This window comes from Ostrinia furnacalis, unplaced genomic scaffold (genome assembly GCF_004193835.3).
Source record: "Ostrinia furnacalis isolate ACB-3 unplaced genomic scaffold, ASM419383v2 OfSCF3824, whole genome shotgun sequence".
In the NCBI taxonomy this organism is placed as follows: Eukaryota; Metazoa; Arthropoda; class Insecta; order Lepidoptera; family Crambidae; genus Ostrinia; species Ostrinia furnacalis.
Window position 1 is genome coordinate 667 of NW_021134063.1, and position 15,545 is coordinate 16,211.

The window sequence follows — 15,545 nt, forward strand, 5'->3', positions numbered from 1 at the left end:
CAAATGTTTATCATCAAAGTATGAGACATGTATAAGAGCATTTGACGATTTGTAAGTAGGTACTGATTTAATTAGTCTACACAAATAAAGATAACTGATTTCGATTTTGAGATTTTAATTTTAATGTTTGTTAGAACTTATTTATTTACAATGAAAAAGAAATGTTCATCCGTTTCAGCGAAATGACGTCCACAGTCACTGTTGGTTGGACAAAGGCCAAGTCGGACCAAGGACTTCCACGATGACCAGTCTTGCGCTGCGCTGCTCGCATCCAGGCACCTCTTGCGACACTCATTAGATCGACGGCCCACCTGCTCACACTACGTCTTCCGGCCCGTGATCACCACTCCAGAACTTTTCTGCCCCAGAGGCCATCAGCTGCTGCTCTAATATACGAGCTATGTGCCCCACCTGCTAGCCTTTATTTAGCAATTCTGTGGGCTATGTCTGTCTCTTAGGTTTTCCTGCAATTTTAATATGACGTGATTGAATGCATAAAAATAGAATTTAAAATAAAGGTTAACAATGGTTAACAGTAGTTACTAGCTAGCGCCACCAATATAGATTTGTAAATAAACAGTTTTTTTTGTAGGGTTTCAAACATAGAGGATTATAACCATCATAGAGTTCGTCTATGGATTTAATTTTTGAACGATTGCTGTATAAATCTCAAATTACTTTTTAATCTGTAGTAGTAGTCAAAAATGAAATGTCAGAAAATTTATATATTTTCGGTTTTCGGTGCTGCTCATCATTTCCATTTATACAATATTGTTTATAAATTAAATTAAAATGTCGGACGCGGATTGTGAGATAGAATACTTGGATGAAGATGCTGACATAGTCCAGCAGTGTGTGCAACCGCATAATATTTCCAATTTAAAACATTTAAAACAAGTCGCCAGAAGCACTGAAGACCGAAGTTTGTTGGTGGAACGAGAATTGGAGCGAAAACGGAAACGTAAGAGGAACGATGACGACGATTCGGATTACGATCCCCGCGAGGATCTGCACGCTATAGAGGTTAAGAAAAACAAGAAGAAACCTCTGAATATTCCAACGAAGAAGCAAACTCGTCCGAAACCATTAACCTCTTTGCCGGTCAACACATTCATAACTAGCACTGGTAAGAGAGCTATAGCCATTAATGACATAAATGCCCGCAAGAAACTGGATATCAGGATCCCTGATTACGATGATCCATTGTGTCTGCCTGTACGAGCTATTGTTAACTCTAAGAATGATTTGCAAAGGGTCAGGAATTGGAATAACATGTGTTTGGAGCACTTCAAGACGGCCAGCACTGTGCTGCGGCCGGAGAAAGGGGCGGTCAAGAGCTCTGCACGCTCGGTCGTGCTTCGGAATGTGGTTCATAAAGAAACAGGTTCGTGGTGAATAATTTCTGTAGCTAAAAATATTGTATTCTGATTGTGAATTACGTTTTTCAGAAAGTGGCAGTCGGATTTGCTAAACTATTATGAGAATAGTATTTAACTTTCATACAAAATAACAATAATTGTGATGATTAAATGATAATCCCTGGTTTATTTTGAACTTTCTTTTTACCTGACCACACCAGAGATTTATATTTTTAAAGGAAAGCTTACAAAGTTAACAAATTATAGTTCTTTTTGTTTTGTTGTTAGTGCTCATATTGATTCCAAAAAATATTATGTCACGTTACAGGGAAACAAGAAACAGCAGTGTGGAGCAAAATATGCATTGAAAACGAAGACGGAGTTAAAAAATCTGAGATTTTCCAGAGCATTCTACCAAAATACCGTGAGAAGAAGATGCTCAAGTCGTTTCACATTTCGAAACATTCTTCCAAGTTCCGTCATATAAATGAAACCATATTGACGAAGGAGGATCACAAAGATGGAAATGTTCTTGTCGTTTACAAGCCACGGGAAAAAGTATCGGCTGTTTACAAGTTTCTCACTGAGTAAGTGGTTATTGATTTAATAACTTAGAAAATAAGTAACCTAAGTCATTACATGAGACTGCAGTAACAAATTGATTTCTATTGTGTCTCAATTCTCTGGTACTTGAAGGGTTAAACTACATTACCCACTGTTTCATCCCCGTGAATTTTAGTTTGTCACAGATCATCATAAATTANTATAACGTCCCTAATTAGTTGACCACGACTGTATGTTATTCTGGGTTATAAACAATAATGCTGTAAAGTTTCATCAAAATCCGTTCAGTAGTTTTTGCGTGAAAGAGTAACAATCATCCAGATATCCATACTTACTTTCGCATAGTATAATATTAGTAAGATTATAATGCTTAAGAGTAATTCGTGCTTCAATTTCAAAATTCAATTCAATTTGAAAAAAAATGTGTGCTTGATCTCACTTCAAAATTCAATTCAATTTGAAAAAATATGTGTGCTTGATGACGGCTTATTCCACTATTCCCCGTTGACAATCCCCGTCAACGGTGATTAGTGAACTTTTTGTTCACTATTCCCCATTAACGCCTATTGGGAGCTTATAATGGGGAATAGGGAACTAAAAAGTTCATTAATCCCCGTTGTCACTGATCAGATTTGAAAGATTATCTTCGTGTTTTTTAATACCCATTTATCGAGATAGGCTTTAAGCTATAAAACATCACAATACAGCCAACAGGGATGGTGGAGCAGTAAAAAAAATGTCATTCAAACTATTTTCACGCATACAAAGTAGTCCAGTCAATGAATGCCTTAACGACGGTGTAGAGAGAAATCCATGGAACACAATTTCTGACCTCGGGACTTTATTTAGCCTAGTTAGGAGGTGAACATAGCAAAAGTCCCCGCCCTTAGCCCTTGAGCCGGCGGGGAGAGGGGGGTTTAAAGGTACCACTCTTCGGTTTTTCGCTTAATCCTCGGAAACTATGCGTCCTAGTGACATGACTACTATGAACCAAAAAAAGCTCATTCAGTTTGCTACAGGTGAGACCGTCAAGTTTTTCTATATCTTGTATAGTTTTTGCGGCATCTGCTCTAGAAGGTCTGTAAAATTGGAAATTTTATTGTTGTCTTACATGTTCCTTTCAGGAGAAAATCGACTAAATCAATATTGAGCAAACACTATAGACATGCGGGAGCATGTTAAGCCTAGTTCCATGGAGGGGACTGCACCGTGCGTATATTTAGACGAACCAATTAGACCCACTTTTGACTCCTCATCATTCAAAAACTACTGTGCATTAACACTTCAAATTTGGCTCATGTATTGAGACTTGCAAGATGTACATCAGCTTCAAATTTCATAAATATACCTCAAACGGTTATTTAGGTATTGACGTTCAAAAATCGATATTTAGAGCACTACTATCTATCTATCACATGTGAAATGTTAAAATTTACTGGTTTTTTATTTGTTCCTTTGTATTTACATAACTACCTTTCTGGATGCCAAATTTGAACCTTCGAGGTCATCTGGAAGTGGTTAGAATTTGGTCTATAGGTCAGACATGTAGATTTTTGGACGTCAATATCTAAAGAACCGTTTGAGGCATATTTATGAAATTTGAAACTGATGTATATCTTGCAAGTCTCAACACATGAGCCAAATTTGAAGTGTTAATGCACAGTAGTTTTTGAGTGATGAGGAGTCAAAAGTGGCTCAAAGTGATTCGTCTAAATATACGCACGGTGTAGTCCCCTCGCTGGAACTAGGCTTAACATGCTCCCGCATGTCTAGAATGATTGCTCAATGTTGATTTAGTCGATTTTCTCCTGATGGGAACATGTAAGACAAAAATAAAATTTCCAATATTACAGACCTTCTAGAACAGATGCCGCGAAAACTAAACAATTTATAGAAAAACTTGTCAATCTCATCTGTAGCAAATTGAATATGCTTTTTTTGGTTCATAGTAGTCATGTCACTAGGACGCATAGTTTCCGAGGATTAAGCGAAAAACCGAAAAGTGGCACCTTTAAACCCCCCTCTCCCCGCCGGCTCAAGGGCTAAGGGCGGGGACTTTTGCTATGTTCACCTCCTAACTAGTCTAAATAAAGTCCTGAAGTCAGAAATTGTGTTCTACAGTTTTCCATCTATAATGCTTTATTGACTGGACTAAAGCCGCAGGCACAGTTAGTAACACACACGTTTGTATTGCAGTCCGAACAAAGTCACAGCTGAAGGCGAGGATGAGCCCAAGAAGTCTCTGAAGGAGATCGTGGTGTGTAAGGTGTGCGCGCCCTGCTATCAGACTTCGTGGCGCGGCGCCAAGAAGAACGAAGACAGTAAGTTATGTTAATATGCTATGTTCATTGTTCACGTTAGGCTACGATAATTGAAATAATGTTAATTAATTTAATTTTTATTGAAATCTTGAAAAATTTGTTCTAACAATTCATGGGTCTTCTAACTAAATGGCGATATTGAGTTAAACACACCATGCTATTAAAAACATGCATTTTATAACCTCACAAAAGATCGTAACTGAATGAGGGTTTTCGCGTATGAAAGATCCGCTAGATGGCGGGACGTGGATGTGGGGTCTGACTGCTGCGTGATTGGTGGATTTTGACATATCTGTCAATGTCATGTCAAAAATAACCAATCATGCAGCATTTGGACCTCGCGTCTACGTATTGCCATCTGGCGGTATTTTCATACGCGAAAACCCTCATTATTTTTCAGGAAGCCAGTATTGACAGGTAATAAGGGCCCGAAATGCATTTTTCCATATTTCAAATTATGTTTAAACGTCGCTCCTGTAAATTTGATTAAAATCAGTTACGCCTTTCCGTGATTCGACCCACGAATTGTATAAAGGTAAATCAACTACATATTTATCTCAGGAGGTGGAACATAAATTGTATCTCTTTGGCAAATCAAGTTTCAAATATAACCACTGAGCTAATCAGTAGCCAAATAGATGAGATTATTTAGTTTTTTTATTCTTAACTAGCTGACCCGGCGAACTCTGTTCCGCCTTAAAGGCAATAAATAAGCCATCGCAATTTTTTCCTTATTTGCTCACCGTTTAGACCTACCCTGGACTACGACAAACATTTTAAAACCAAAATCAGCTCAATCGGGCCCAGTCGTTCTCGAGTTTTAATCAGACTAACGAACAGCAATTAATTTTTATTTATACAGATTAGTTTGTTTTTTTTCAGCTCCCAAAATAATGTTTTTTTATCATGTTATGAGTTCGCTGTGGGTCTCTCATGGTGTCTGCTGTATATCAGTGGCCATCATGACGTGATCCCTGTGCTACGAGTATGATGGCCTTATACTCAGCAGAGACCAATGTAGTAAACTGAGTGCAATAATTTTCTATTGTTTGTAACCAAATTTTTTTTTCTTTCAAACATCTTGCCTAGATTATTTATATTCAGAAGCCCATTATTATCATTTTCAGAGGCGTTAAAGTGCCCTATCTGCGGTCGCGGCAGCGTCAGCGTGTATAACCTGTTAACACACGTGCGCGCGCACAACGCGCCTGATGTTCGAAGACGTGCGAAGGAAATCGCCGCCGCGCTGGCCAAGGTACGTCATAATTAAATTGCAATACGAATTACTAATCGTTATTAAAAATTTTTAGCGAATTGAGTCGCTTCTCAAACTAAATTTTAAATAAAAAATCGTATAATGTTTTCAAGTTGTTTATTTTAAACAAATTACTAATATCTTTTTTTGAAAAAACAAAAAATGTGCGAAAAAATTGTTTGCGCAGAGTAAAGTATATCCAGCGCCATCTGTTGTCATATTGTAACTTTAATATTGTATGTTTTTGTAATTTAAAAATTATTAGAAAATAAAGTAGGGAAGTTTTCTAAAAAATACTTTAGTCCCTAAATTAAACTAAATTCAAAAAACATTAGACACCTATATTTTTATTTGTCAATCAAACAAGTAATCACGAAGTTATGGTGCGTTGAAGTTCCGCGTGACGTTACAATGTGCTACACGTAGCACTCCTTGACGTCACGTGCCTCTTCTTTTGAGCTTTAATGGTAAAATTGAGCATTAGGAGTGGGTTCACCACGACAGGAACTATTCCTACCTCGTTCCCACTGCTGTAACTCCTGTGTATCCAGGATCTACAGCTTGACCGCCATAAAAACCCAACCAGTGAAGGTCAAGTTTGTCCCGGGAAAAGTTAAACTGACTTTGGACCCGCAATGAATACAATTTGGTTCTATTCTACAGAGTGTTAGGTAAATGGATATATGAGCCGACACTAGCCCATGTTAACATGGACATATAAACGGTATGGTGAAGTCAGAAAATTGATATCTTCATTTTAATTATTTTAATTTTCATAGAAATCGGATTTTATAAAATTTATTTTGTATAAAAATTTAAAAAAATAAAATTGTGATATCAAATTTCTGACTTCACCGTACCATTTATATGCCCATGTTAACATGGGCTAGTGTCGGCTCATATACCCATTTACCTAACACCCTGTATACAATGATGATGAGTAACGTCTTTGTATCTGCCCTCAGGTGGTGGACTACCATTACCGCTGCCGCGTGTGCGACGAGCGTTTCTTCAGCATCAAGGCGTTGAGGCAGCACGTAGCCACTCATAAAGGTAAGAAATTTATGCATTTGAGAATAAGAATGAAAATCGAATTAAGTTACTCTTATTCTCTTATGCAAGTTGCAGACCAAGGGCTAAGCTAATTCACAAACATTACAATGACGTCTCACAATGCGCGTGGACGCACAGGGTACCAAAAACCTATTTATAGACAATACTTGAGTGAGTGCGAACCAATCACAGAGCTCGACTTCGCATAGCGTTGCTGCTTCACTTAAGCAAGCATCGTTTGTGAATACGGATGTAAGTTAGTTTAGCTTAGATCGCATAACTGATGCAGTTTTACATAATTTCCAGTCTGCACACATTTTAGCGCTTGGCCCGCAACTCCTATTATTCTTATTTGGAGTCTGTACTTTCAACATGGTACCCTCTGCTTGCGAGTGATTTGTGTTTTTTGCAAGACTTGTTTATGCTACGCTTCGCTCATTTATGCTACATTAATATAACATATTTTATGCACGTATGTACTTACATTTAGTGATACGAGTAGTTGTATCACTATAAAAATAATAACAAATTTTTAATGTTTTATACATTTTCAAACGCTATTGATTGTTCTAAATGCACCGACCACATTTATAAAACTTTGAGTTTACTGCTTGATTGGTTAAAAAAATATTTTTTTAGAAGGAAGGCCTTGCCTTGTAACATAGCAACTTTTCGTTTATTAGCACGGCTATTGTTTGTTCTTGTTTTTCGTTTTTTGGTGCTTTCTGTTTATACTCTTGAATCACGACAAACTCACGAAGGGTGCAAATGCTTATGATGGAGTGAGCTTGCTTATAAGATGTTTCTCGGCTTTGGGGTGTTTTCAAAATTGGGTGGTTTTTGCCTTGAATTCGAAGACACGACTAGTCTAAAAGAATGCGAAATTCTAGCCCTGATAATTTGATTCGTTCTTAATTTATTGTAAAATAAGACTTACAAATCTACTAAAAGTTTATTGAGTTATCGAAAAAGTGACGTCCGTCCAAGCCTTCTAAAAAATTGGCGTCATAGTTGGGCTGCCCTACAAAAGTTATGGGACACTTGCGTCTTGACACTCTTAAAAAATATGTCAATTAATTACATACCATATTATTTAAAAAGGTTGTGACTTGTGACGAAGAGTTTAATAAAATTAATATATTGTATGGTGACAATGTAAAGATGTTAAAATATACTACAAAAGTCTATTCTGAAGTATTGAAGCAAAAGTATAGCGGAGATAAGTATTTTTATCGTAATTTTTTCTTTCTCTTTTTTTGTTATTATTAGTTTCTTTTCTTTAAAGGATGCTTTGCATGGTATTATTATTTCTATTTAGGTATTTACGTGGCACATATTAGCATGTGGATTGAAAATTCAGTTGCAGTTGCAAGTTCGAATCGCGATAGGTGCAAATGCGAATGTTCAGAATTTGGCTTCATGTTTGTAGTGCATGTTTGTGTAATAATATTATTATTATTATATCCATATTATGTGTCTATTTGCTTATATTTGTCCGACATCTACTCAGCATAGTACGGTTGACAGCAGATCGGTGTAAAAGCGCTTTTTAGAAGACTTATTACTCCTGGGCCACACACATAGCGATTCGCGAATTCGCGATAAAATGTAGCGGCTGTAGCGGACCAAAACCTTGAGATTATGCATAGAAGCATCGAAATATATGCGCGAATACTTGGCTAAAATGTGGCCCAGGGGTAAAAAAATACTTTTAACACTCGCATATTATGTTATTTAGTTGTAATAAATGCTATTTTGCAAACAAAAATGTATAGTCAGATGTGTTGTTGACTGTCTAATAACTGACGTATTTGCCACCAGTTGGCGCCACTATAGTGCAAAGTCCTGTCACTGGCTAGTGGCTAATACTGGCGCCAACTGGTGAGCGCTGAAGCGGTGGGACTATCGTACTTGCATTCACCAGTTGGCGCCACTAATAGAGTAAGGTCCTGTCATTCGCCAGTAGTGCCAACTGTTAAGTATAAAAAACAGTCCTCATTGCGACTTTATCATCATCATCATCATTTCTATAGGACGTCCACTGTTGAACACAGGCCTCCCGCAACGACTTCCATAATGACCGGTTGGCTGCAGCCTACATCCAGCGCCTTCCGGCTACTTTTATGAGGTCGTCGGTCCACCTTGTGTGACTTAGAACAATAAAATTATTTATTTATATTTTGTTTCAGGAAACGAGACGTTCAGGTGCGAAGTGGGGAATCATACGGCGAAATAACGATTATATTTTTAGATAGGACTAGAATAAGGAAGCAAATAAAGTATTTTTTAATTACTTTTGTGTTTCAATTTCATTTTTTGCCGTTATTAAATTTTACCACACAAATAACATATAAAAAGAATAAATAAATAACATGAAATAGGGTAAACGCCCTTTTATCTCCATCAGTCGGAATCTCTCAGTTGTTGAAATAGAAATACTATTTTTAATTCAGTAAATAACTGTCCAATTACTTTCTTAAGTGTCCAATGACTGGCAGTCCTACTTCGAAAAGAGTCGATGTTCTATCAAAAAATAAAAGAAAAATTTAAAAGGAGCTGAAATGGGCGATGCAAGTTAAGGTAACCTATCATTTTTTAACTTAAAAGATCTAAAAATTCATTTTAACCTTTAATACAAAATTGATGATGATAACTTTTATGAATACGTTTATACCTAAATTCTTTAGAAATTTCCTTATATGTAAACAAACACTTCTGCACACAATTACACCATAATCACTTACGTGTTCATAATATCATACACATTATTTCACAAGCCCATGAAACCAACTTTATTCTCACGATTATACAAGTTTGGAATCAATCTTTAAACAAATTATTTTAGCAAAATATGTGGACGATGAAAATTTGTGAGACTTGTCAAATTGACTTGAAGTTTAAAATTATTTGTTATCTCCATGTTGTCTCTGACACATCAGTGTTGTAACCTGTAAGTCATAGACAATAGTCGGTAAATTTAATCGATTTTATTTCAATTATTCAATAATTTTTATTACTGGTTGCATTTAAATATATTTAAATAGGGTCTTAATCAACAATGTATTTTTTCTTCATTGAATGTACTGCTAATTGTTTAATGCATTGCTTTATAAAGTATTATAAATTCTTTCTATAGGTACGTAAGTACTACAATAATTTCAATCCGCGATTAACGAGAGGTTTTGTCGCCTCACTAGGGCACAGATTAAAAATGTTTTAATGTCAGTTGGCCATATTTGTTTACATATAGGGAAATTTCTAAAGAATCCGACTTTAGTTGAAAATTTTAAGTCGTGATACAACGTTTTACGCGTTTTTGACGTTCTTTGCGGACCAAAACATACGAAGAAATCCACGGGCCAAAACTTTTCTAGTTATTTAAAGTGGTAGCCTATTTTAGTACAGCAATTTTTTTACTGTATAATCAATCGTATTACAACTGTATAAGAACACAGTGTAAAGCTTGACGTTCAGTTGTATTGTTTACACGTTGCCATGGCAACACAAGCTTATAATTATTCATCCGTCCAAAAATACACTACTACTTTTCATCCCTTTGCGTTTCAATTGAATTTTAATAATGTAGTTACTTTGGACTCTATCATAAGGGGATACGGTTGAAATTGCAGGGAGATCAGTAGACAATGCATATTGGGGCTGCAATAATTAAATTCGTACAGGTGCGAAGGAAAGTGTTTGTGCATAATAAGTTTTGATTTGATTTGAATGAGCGTTGTTTAAAAAATAATTATTGGGTAGGTGAGTCTATTAATGGATATCCAATTTAAAGATATTATTAACTTACTAGACTATCAATCAATAATTTGTGCGATACAAATTACCAATATGTGCGTTATCGCAGCAAAATGTTGTGTCCTTTCAAAAATCTATACAGGGTGTTAGGTAAATGGGTATATGAGCCGACACTAGCCCATGTTAACATGGGCATATAAATGGTATGGTAAAGTCAGAAATTTGATATCATTTTAATTTTTTTAATTTTCATACAAAATAAATTTTATAAAATCCGATTTGTATGAAAATTAAAATGATTAAAATGAAGATATCAATTTTCTGACTTCACTATACCATTTATATGCCCATGTTAACATGGGCTAGTTTCGGGCACATTTACCCTATCTGGTGTAAGCCTTCAGCCGTTTCAGCAGTATTTAAGAAAAATGGATTCTGCTAGGATAGCTTTAACGCAGCTAGGTACAATATTTTTAGCTATCGGGTCTAGCTAGGTGGATGGAAAATATACCATTGTAACTTATATTCGAATCTAATTGAGCCCTAAAATAAAATTAGAGACATTCGTTAAAACACTTTTAGTTCTACATGATAGAGATATATGGCAGGTGAAGCCAGATGAAATACCAGTTAAACTATCTGAAGACCAGAACCACTAAAACTACAAAAACATACACTCGAATTGAGAACCTCCTCCTTTTTTTGAAGTCGGTTAAAAAGCACTATAATTGCGTAGTAAATATCCTTGGACATTTTACACTGCGCTTCTAGTCCCAAACTAAGCAAAGCTTGTACTATGGGCACTAGACAACGGATAAAATACTTAAATACTTTTTTTTTGTAAATACATACTTATTATACATAGAGAACACCCAATCCAATACAAACAAATATGTTCATCCACACAAATGTTTGTACTGTGCGGGAATCGAACCCGCTAGCTCCGGAATAGTAGTCCGTTTCAAACCACTACACCAAACGGCCGACTAATAATTCCACCTGTCTACTTCATAACAATTTGCTTCTCGACTATCCTGATCAATCAGCTCTTACGCCGTTGTAATAAGCACCATGGGCCCCTCTATTAGTTGTAACAGGTATTGATTGATGCACCCCCGTCCGATTTGATAGGTGATAGGGGTGTTTGGTGAGGATAGCCTTTGTAATGCATAGGTGTTTTGAATAAATATGCAAAGGAAATAGTTCAAATAAAATAAAATCAAATCAAAAATGTTTATTTGTGAAACATAGGTGTTAGAAATAAAAAAAATAGTTGCCTGTCTCTTTTAAATCGCTCAATATGTAAGGTGTAGTAAACTACTTATTATGGAAAGTAAATCAGTCTTGTCACAGAATAAAAAAAATGTTAACTATGTTTGCAATGCCCTTGCAGGACGTTACTTGTATGTATACCTTTTTTACCTTACATACTATGTGACACAACTTGTATCTTGTGACTTGCAATAAAAATCTGAATCAGAAACATAATTTAATAACTCTAATACCTATCTCTACAACATCATCAGGTAAGTTAGCCTCCACTGCAGAAGCAATGTCTTTTGGCTGACACTTCCTATGATCACCAGGCCTGTGACAAGCCTGATGACCTTACCAGACTAGCTGTCGAGGCCTGATGACCCTGACGTTTGTTTTTTGATCCTCAGTGGACTTTACGACATCCATAGGAAGATTGGGGGTAGTAATGTTGCTAGTTTTTTCGTTCGTTTCAGCCAAATAACGTCCACTTCTGGATAAAGGCCACCTCCAAGGACTTCCACAACGACCGGTCCTGCAAGGCAAGGCAGTTATTTGACTGTAATGAAACCTGATGTTAAGTGAGATACAGTATAAGATGTTACATAAGCCTGTCCTGTAAGTGCCTATTCACTCTCACCATGAAAAGGTCCGGTTAACACTTAGGCTGGGTTGCACCATCTTACTTTAACTTTGACAAACGTCAAAAGTCCATCAAACTCCATACAAAAAACACCGGTTATCGTTATAGTTACTGTTAAAGTTAGGTGGTGCAGCCCAGCCTTAAACTGTCCCTGTAATGTCCCCTACTTTTTGACATACACAGACACAGCCTTCTATGTTATTAGTCGTATGTTTTGGAGTGGTCATTTCAAAATGTTGTTAGTATTTTGGAGTGGACATTTCGTTGCCAAAGATAAAATTGCATACGGTCAACAGCTCGTCCAAATAAATACCCTTTAATGTTGCAATAAGTGCTATACTGCAACAAACATAGTCTCATGTGCTGTCGAATGTCATCCAAAGTGACCAAAAAGGTGACAATACAACCTTATTCCAATGTAACAAAGACGTGTTGAGAACTTAATGACTACTTTGGGTGTCACGAAATATTTGCATACAGATCAAAGCCTTCCAAAAATTAATTTGTCCGTTCCCTTTGATCTGACCCTCGGTCTGCTCCCTTCTATCAGTACTTGTTTAGTGCAGCCATATTGGGGATTAAATACAGTGGCCGATAGGGTGCGGCAATTAGCCGAGTTTTTAATAATCTCTTAGGTTTCCGCTGTGTTTTAAGGGAGCCTGTTTGGAGAGTATTCAAATTAGTGAGTATTGCATTCGCGAAATAGTATTACGAATGAGTCACCGTGAATTTTAAACAAGATTACTTACTTAAATTGGAAAAAATGTGAATGTTGACTGAGTTTCTTTCACCGCTTCTTACCACCAATCGATCTTAAAGTGGAGGTAGGGCAAGTTATATCGAGGCTATTGAATCAAAATTGGAAATGTTGACTGAGTTTTTTTTGCCATTTCTTCCATGCACCAGCTGATAATATGTTGTCTTGAAGTAATGGTTTCAACTAATATAATTCACTTATTGCAACTTTTTATTATCTTTTCGGGGAAAAAATCTAAATAAATGTCTTTTTAGGGTTCCGTAGCCAAATGGCAAAAAACGGAACCCTTATAGATCCGTCATGTCTGTCTGTTTCCGTCCGTATGTCACAGGCATTTTTTTCCGAAACTATAAGAGCTATACTGTTGAAACTTGGTAAGTAGATGTATTCTGTGAACCGCATTAAGATTTTGATGCAAAAATAAAAAAATAAATAAATATTGGGGGCTCCCCAATTCGCCATTACTTAGAACTGAAACTCAAAATTTTTTTTTCATCAAACACATACGTGTGGGGTATCTATGGATAGGTCTTCAAAAATGATATCGAGGTTTCTAAAATATTTTTTTCTAAACCGAATAGTTTGCGTGACAGACGCTTCCAAAGTGGAAATAGTTTGTCCCCCCCCTCTAACTTCTAAAATAAGAAAATGAAAAATCTAAAAAAATCATATGATATACATTTCTATAAAAACTACCAACGAAAATTGTTTTGAACGAGATCTAGTAAGTAGTTTTTTTTAATACCTCGTAAATCGTAAAAAACTTATTACCGCGTAATCTTTCATACAAATAACTTAAATTAAAAAAAAAAACATAAATCAATGGTACGGAACCCTTTGTGCGTGAGTCCGACACGCACTTGGCCGGTTTTTTTTAAATAAAGTAAGCATTGTAGTACTTATTATTATTCTGTGGCATTACTTTGACATTATTAATGAACAGAAACTGCTAATTTTGTCTCAAAATCTATCAGTGCTTTGTTAATTTTGTAATTAGTCATTTCAGCACATGAAATACATTACCCAAAGAAGACTCAAACGAATATGTACCTACATGCCTTCTTCGTCCGAGGACCGGGTTTCAAAAGGGCGAAGGGCCGGTATTAATTGGCCGGTAATGAAATGAGGTATTGATGAGGGCGGTAGGGCTGCGAATTTTCATCCCGCTGTTGTATGGCGTATATGGAATATGGATGCTGTGATTCACTCGCGAAACGCGTATTAAGTTATGATTGCATAAAATTATTTTTTCTATTTATGCTTTATTATAATTAGTGTGTGCACTTTTCCTATTGGAATTGCCTTATCCTATTACTTACATACGGAAATAGTTACTGAAGTAATGTTTAGAATTGTACTCGTTGAATTTTTATTAGTGTGGGTGCTTTTATTGTATTGGCCACTAAGGTAAATAAATACTTTGGCAATACTTTTTAGGTAGAATATACTATACCTAGGTGATATTTAGCTTCTAAAAATGTAAATAATCTACTTAGGCTGAGAAATCAAAATGCCATGCCAAAACTTTAGCTGCCATGGCATTTAGTTCGCCTTTATGTCCTGTTAAATGTCAAAAAAGTTTTAAATAAACGAACTCGCGTTACTTACTTTATTTTTACGTTCGGTAGAGTCGATAGCATATCAGACTACACATTTTCGTCTCATTGTATCTTCTATCACAGTGATTTCCAACCATAGGTCGCATAGGGGGATCGCGAGAGGTCGTAAAAAATAACTTAGTAAAAAAAATCAGTAAAGTTTTAAAGATAAAATCCGAAAATCTAATTATGAAAATGCGTAAATCTTGTATGGATTGAAGTGTTCGATCCCTACAACATTTTTGTAAAATTATAAAATGCATGAAAAACGAGCGAGCGGTCCGCGTCGCAAAATATTTTTTCATGCTAGAGGGTCGTGTCATGAAAAAGTTTGAAAAACACTGCTCTAACAACTACACAAGTTTTCTACTCTATACAATAAATAAAGTAATAAGCGAAGCAGTCTTATAGATTCTAAATCAACATCGAATTACCATTACCGGAACACAGCCATACACCCATTGAACTCAAATTATAACTCGAACACAGACAGCAAACACCCTCCCCCCACCCCCTCTAACAGTCCACAATCACAGTCCACAAACAGCCCCGGGATTCAATTTGCCGAGGCGTATAATTAAAGGCTAAAGCTGGACGTAGACTGAATCAAAAGGTGGAGGTAGTACATCCCGAAAATTATGTGTCACTGTCACTCGCAGGTGTAGTTTTGTGAGTGAAAGAGCAGGGTAGTTGAAATCAATCATATTGGAGAGTTCACTCGATGTTATTGTTACTTTTTACTCATCCAGAATAATAATTATTTTATCAATTCACTTATCAGTTTTTCATAACGAACACAACAATGGGATCGTGAGTCGTGGTAGCAGTCTGATCCCTGTTTTCACTAGTAATTCCTAATTTTTAAGTGAACCGTATGGTAACACATAACAGGATTTTTTTTCATAAGTGTCACTTAAAAATTAGGGATTGATGGTGAAAACGGGCATGAGAGTCCTACCGACTCTTAGACTCGGAAGTTCTGGGTTCGA

General features: G+C 36.2%; 1 protein-coding gene across 1 annotated transcript; it reads left to right on the plus strand.

Moving 5' to 3' along the window:
• The first annotated feature begins 715 nt into the window (after positions 1-715).
• On the plus strand, positions 716-8,842 carry LOC114358253 (uncharacterized). Its single transcript, XM_028312153.1, has 6 exons — positions 716-1,384; positions 1,687-1,945; positions 4,119-4,243; positions 5,371-5,498; positions 6,464-6,551; positions 8,741-8,842. The coding sequence occupies exons 1-6, from the start codon at positions 793-795 to the stop codon at positions 8,785-8,787; spliced, it is 1,239 nt and encodes a 412-aa protein (XP_028167954.1). The 5' UTR covers positions 716-792; the 3' UTR covers positions 8,788-8,842.
• Positions 8,843-15,545: the final 6,703 nt, after the last annotated feature.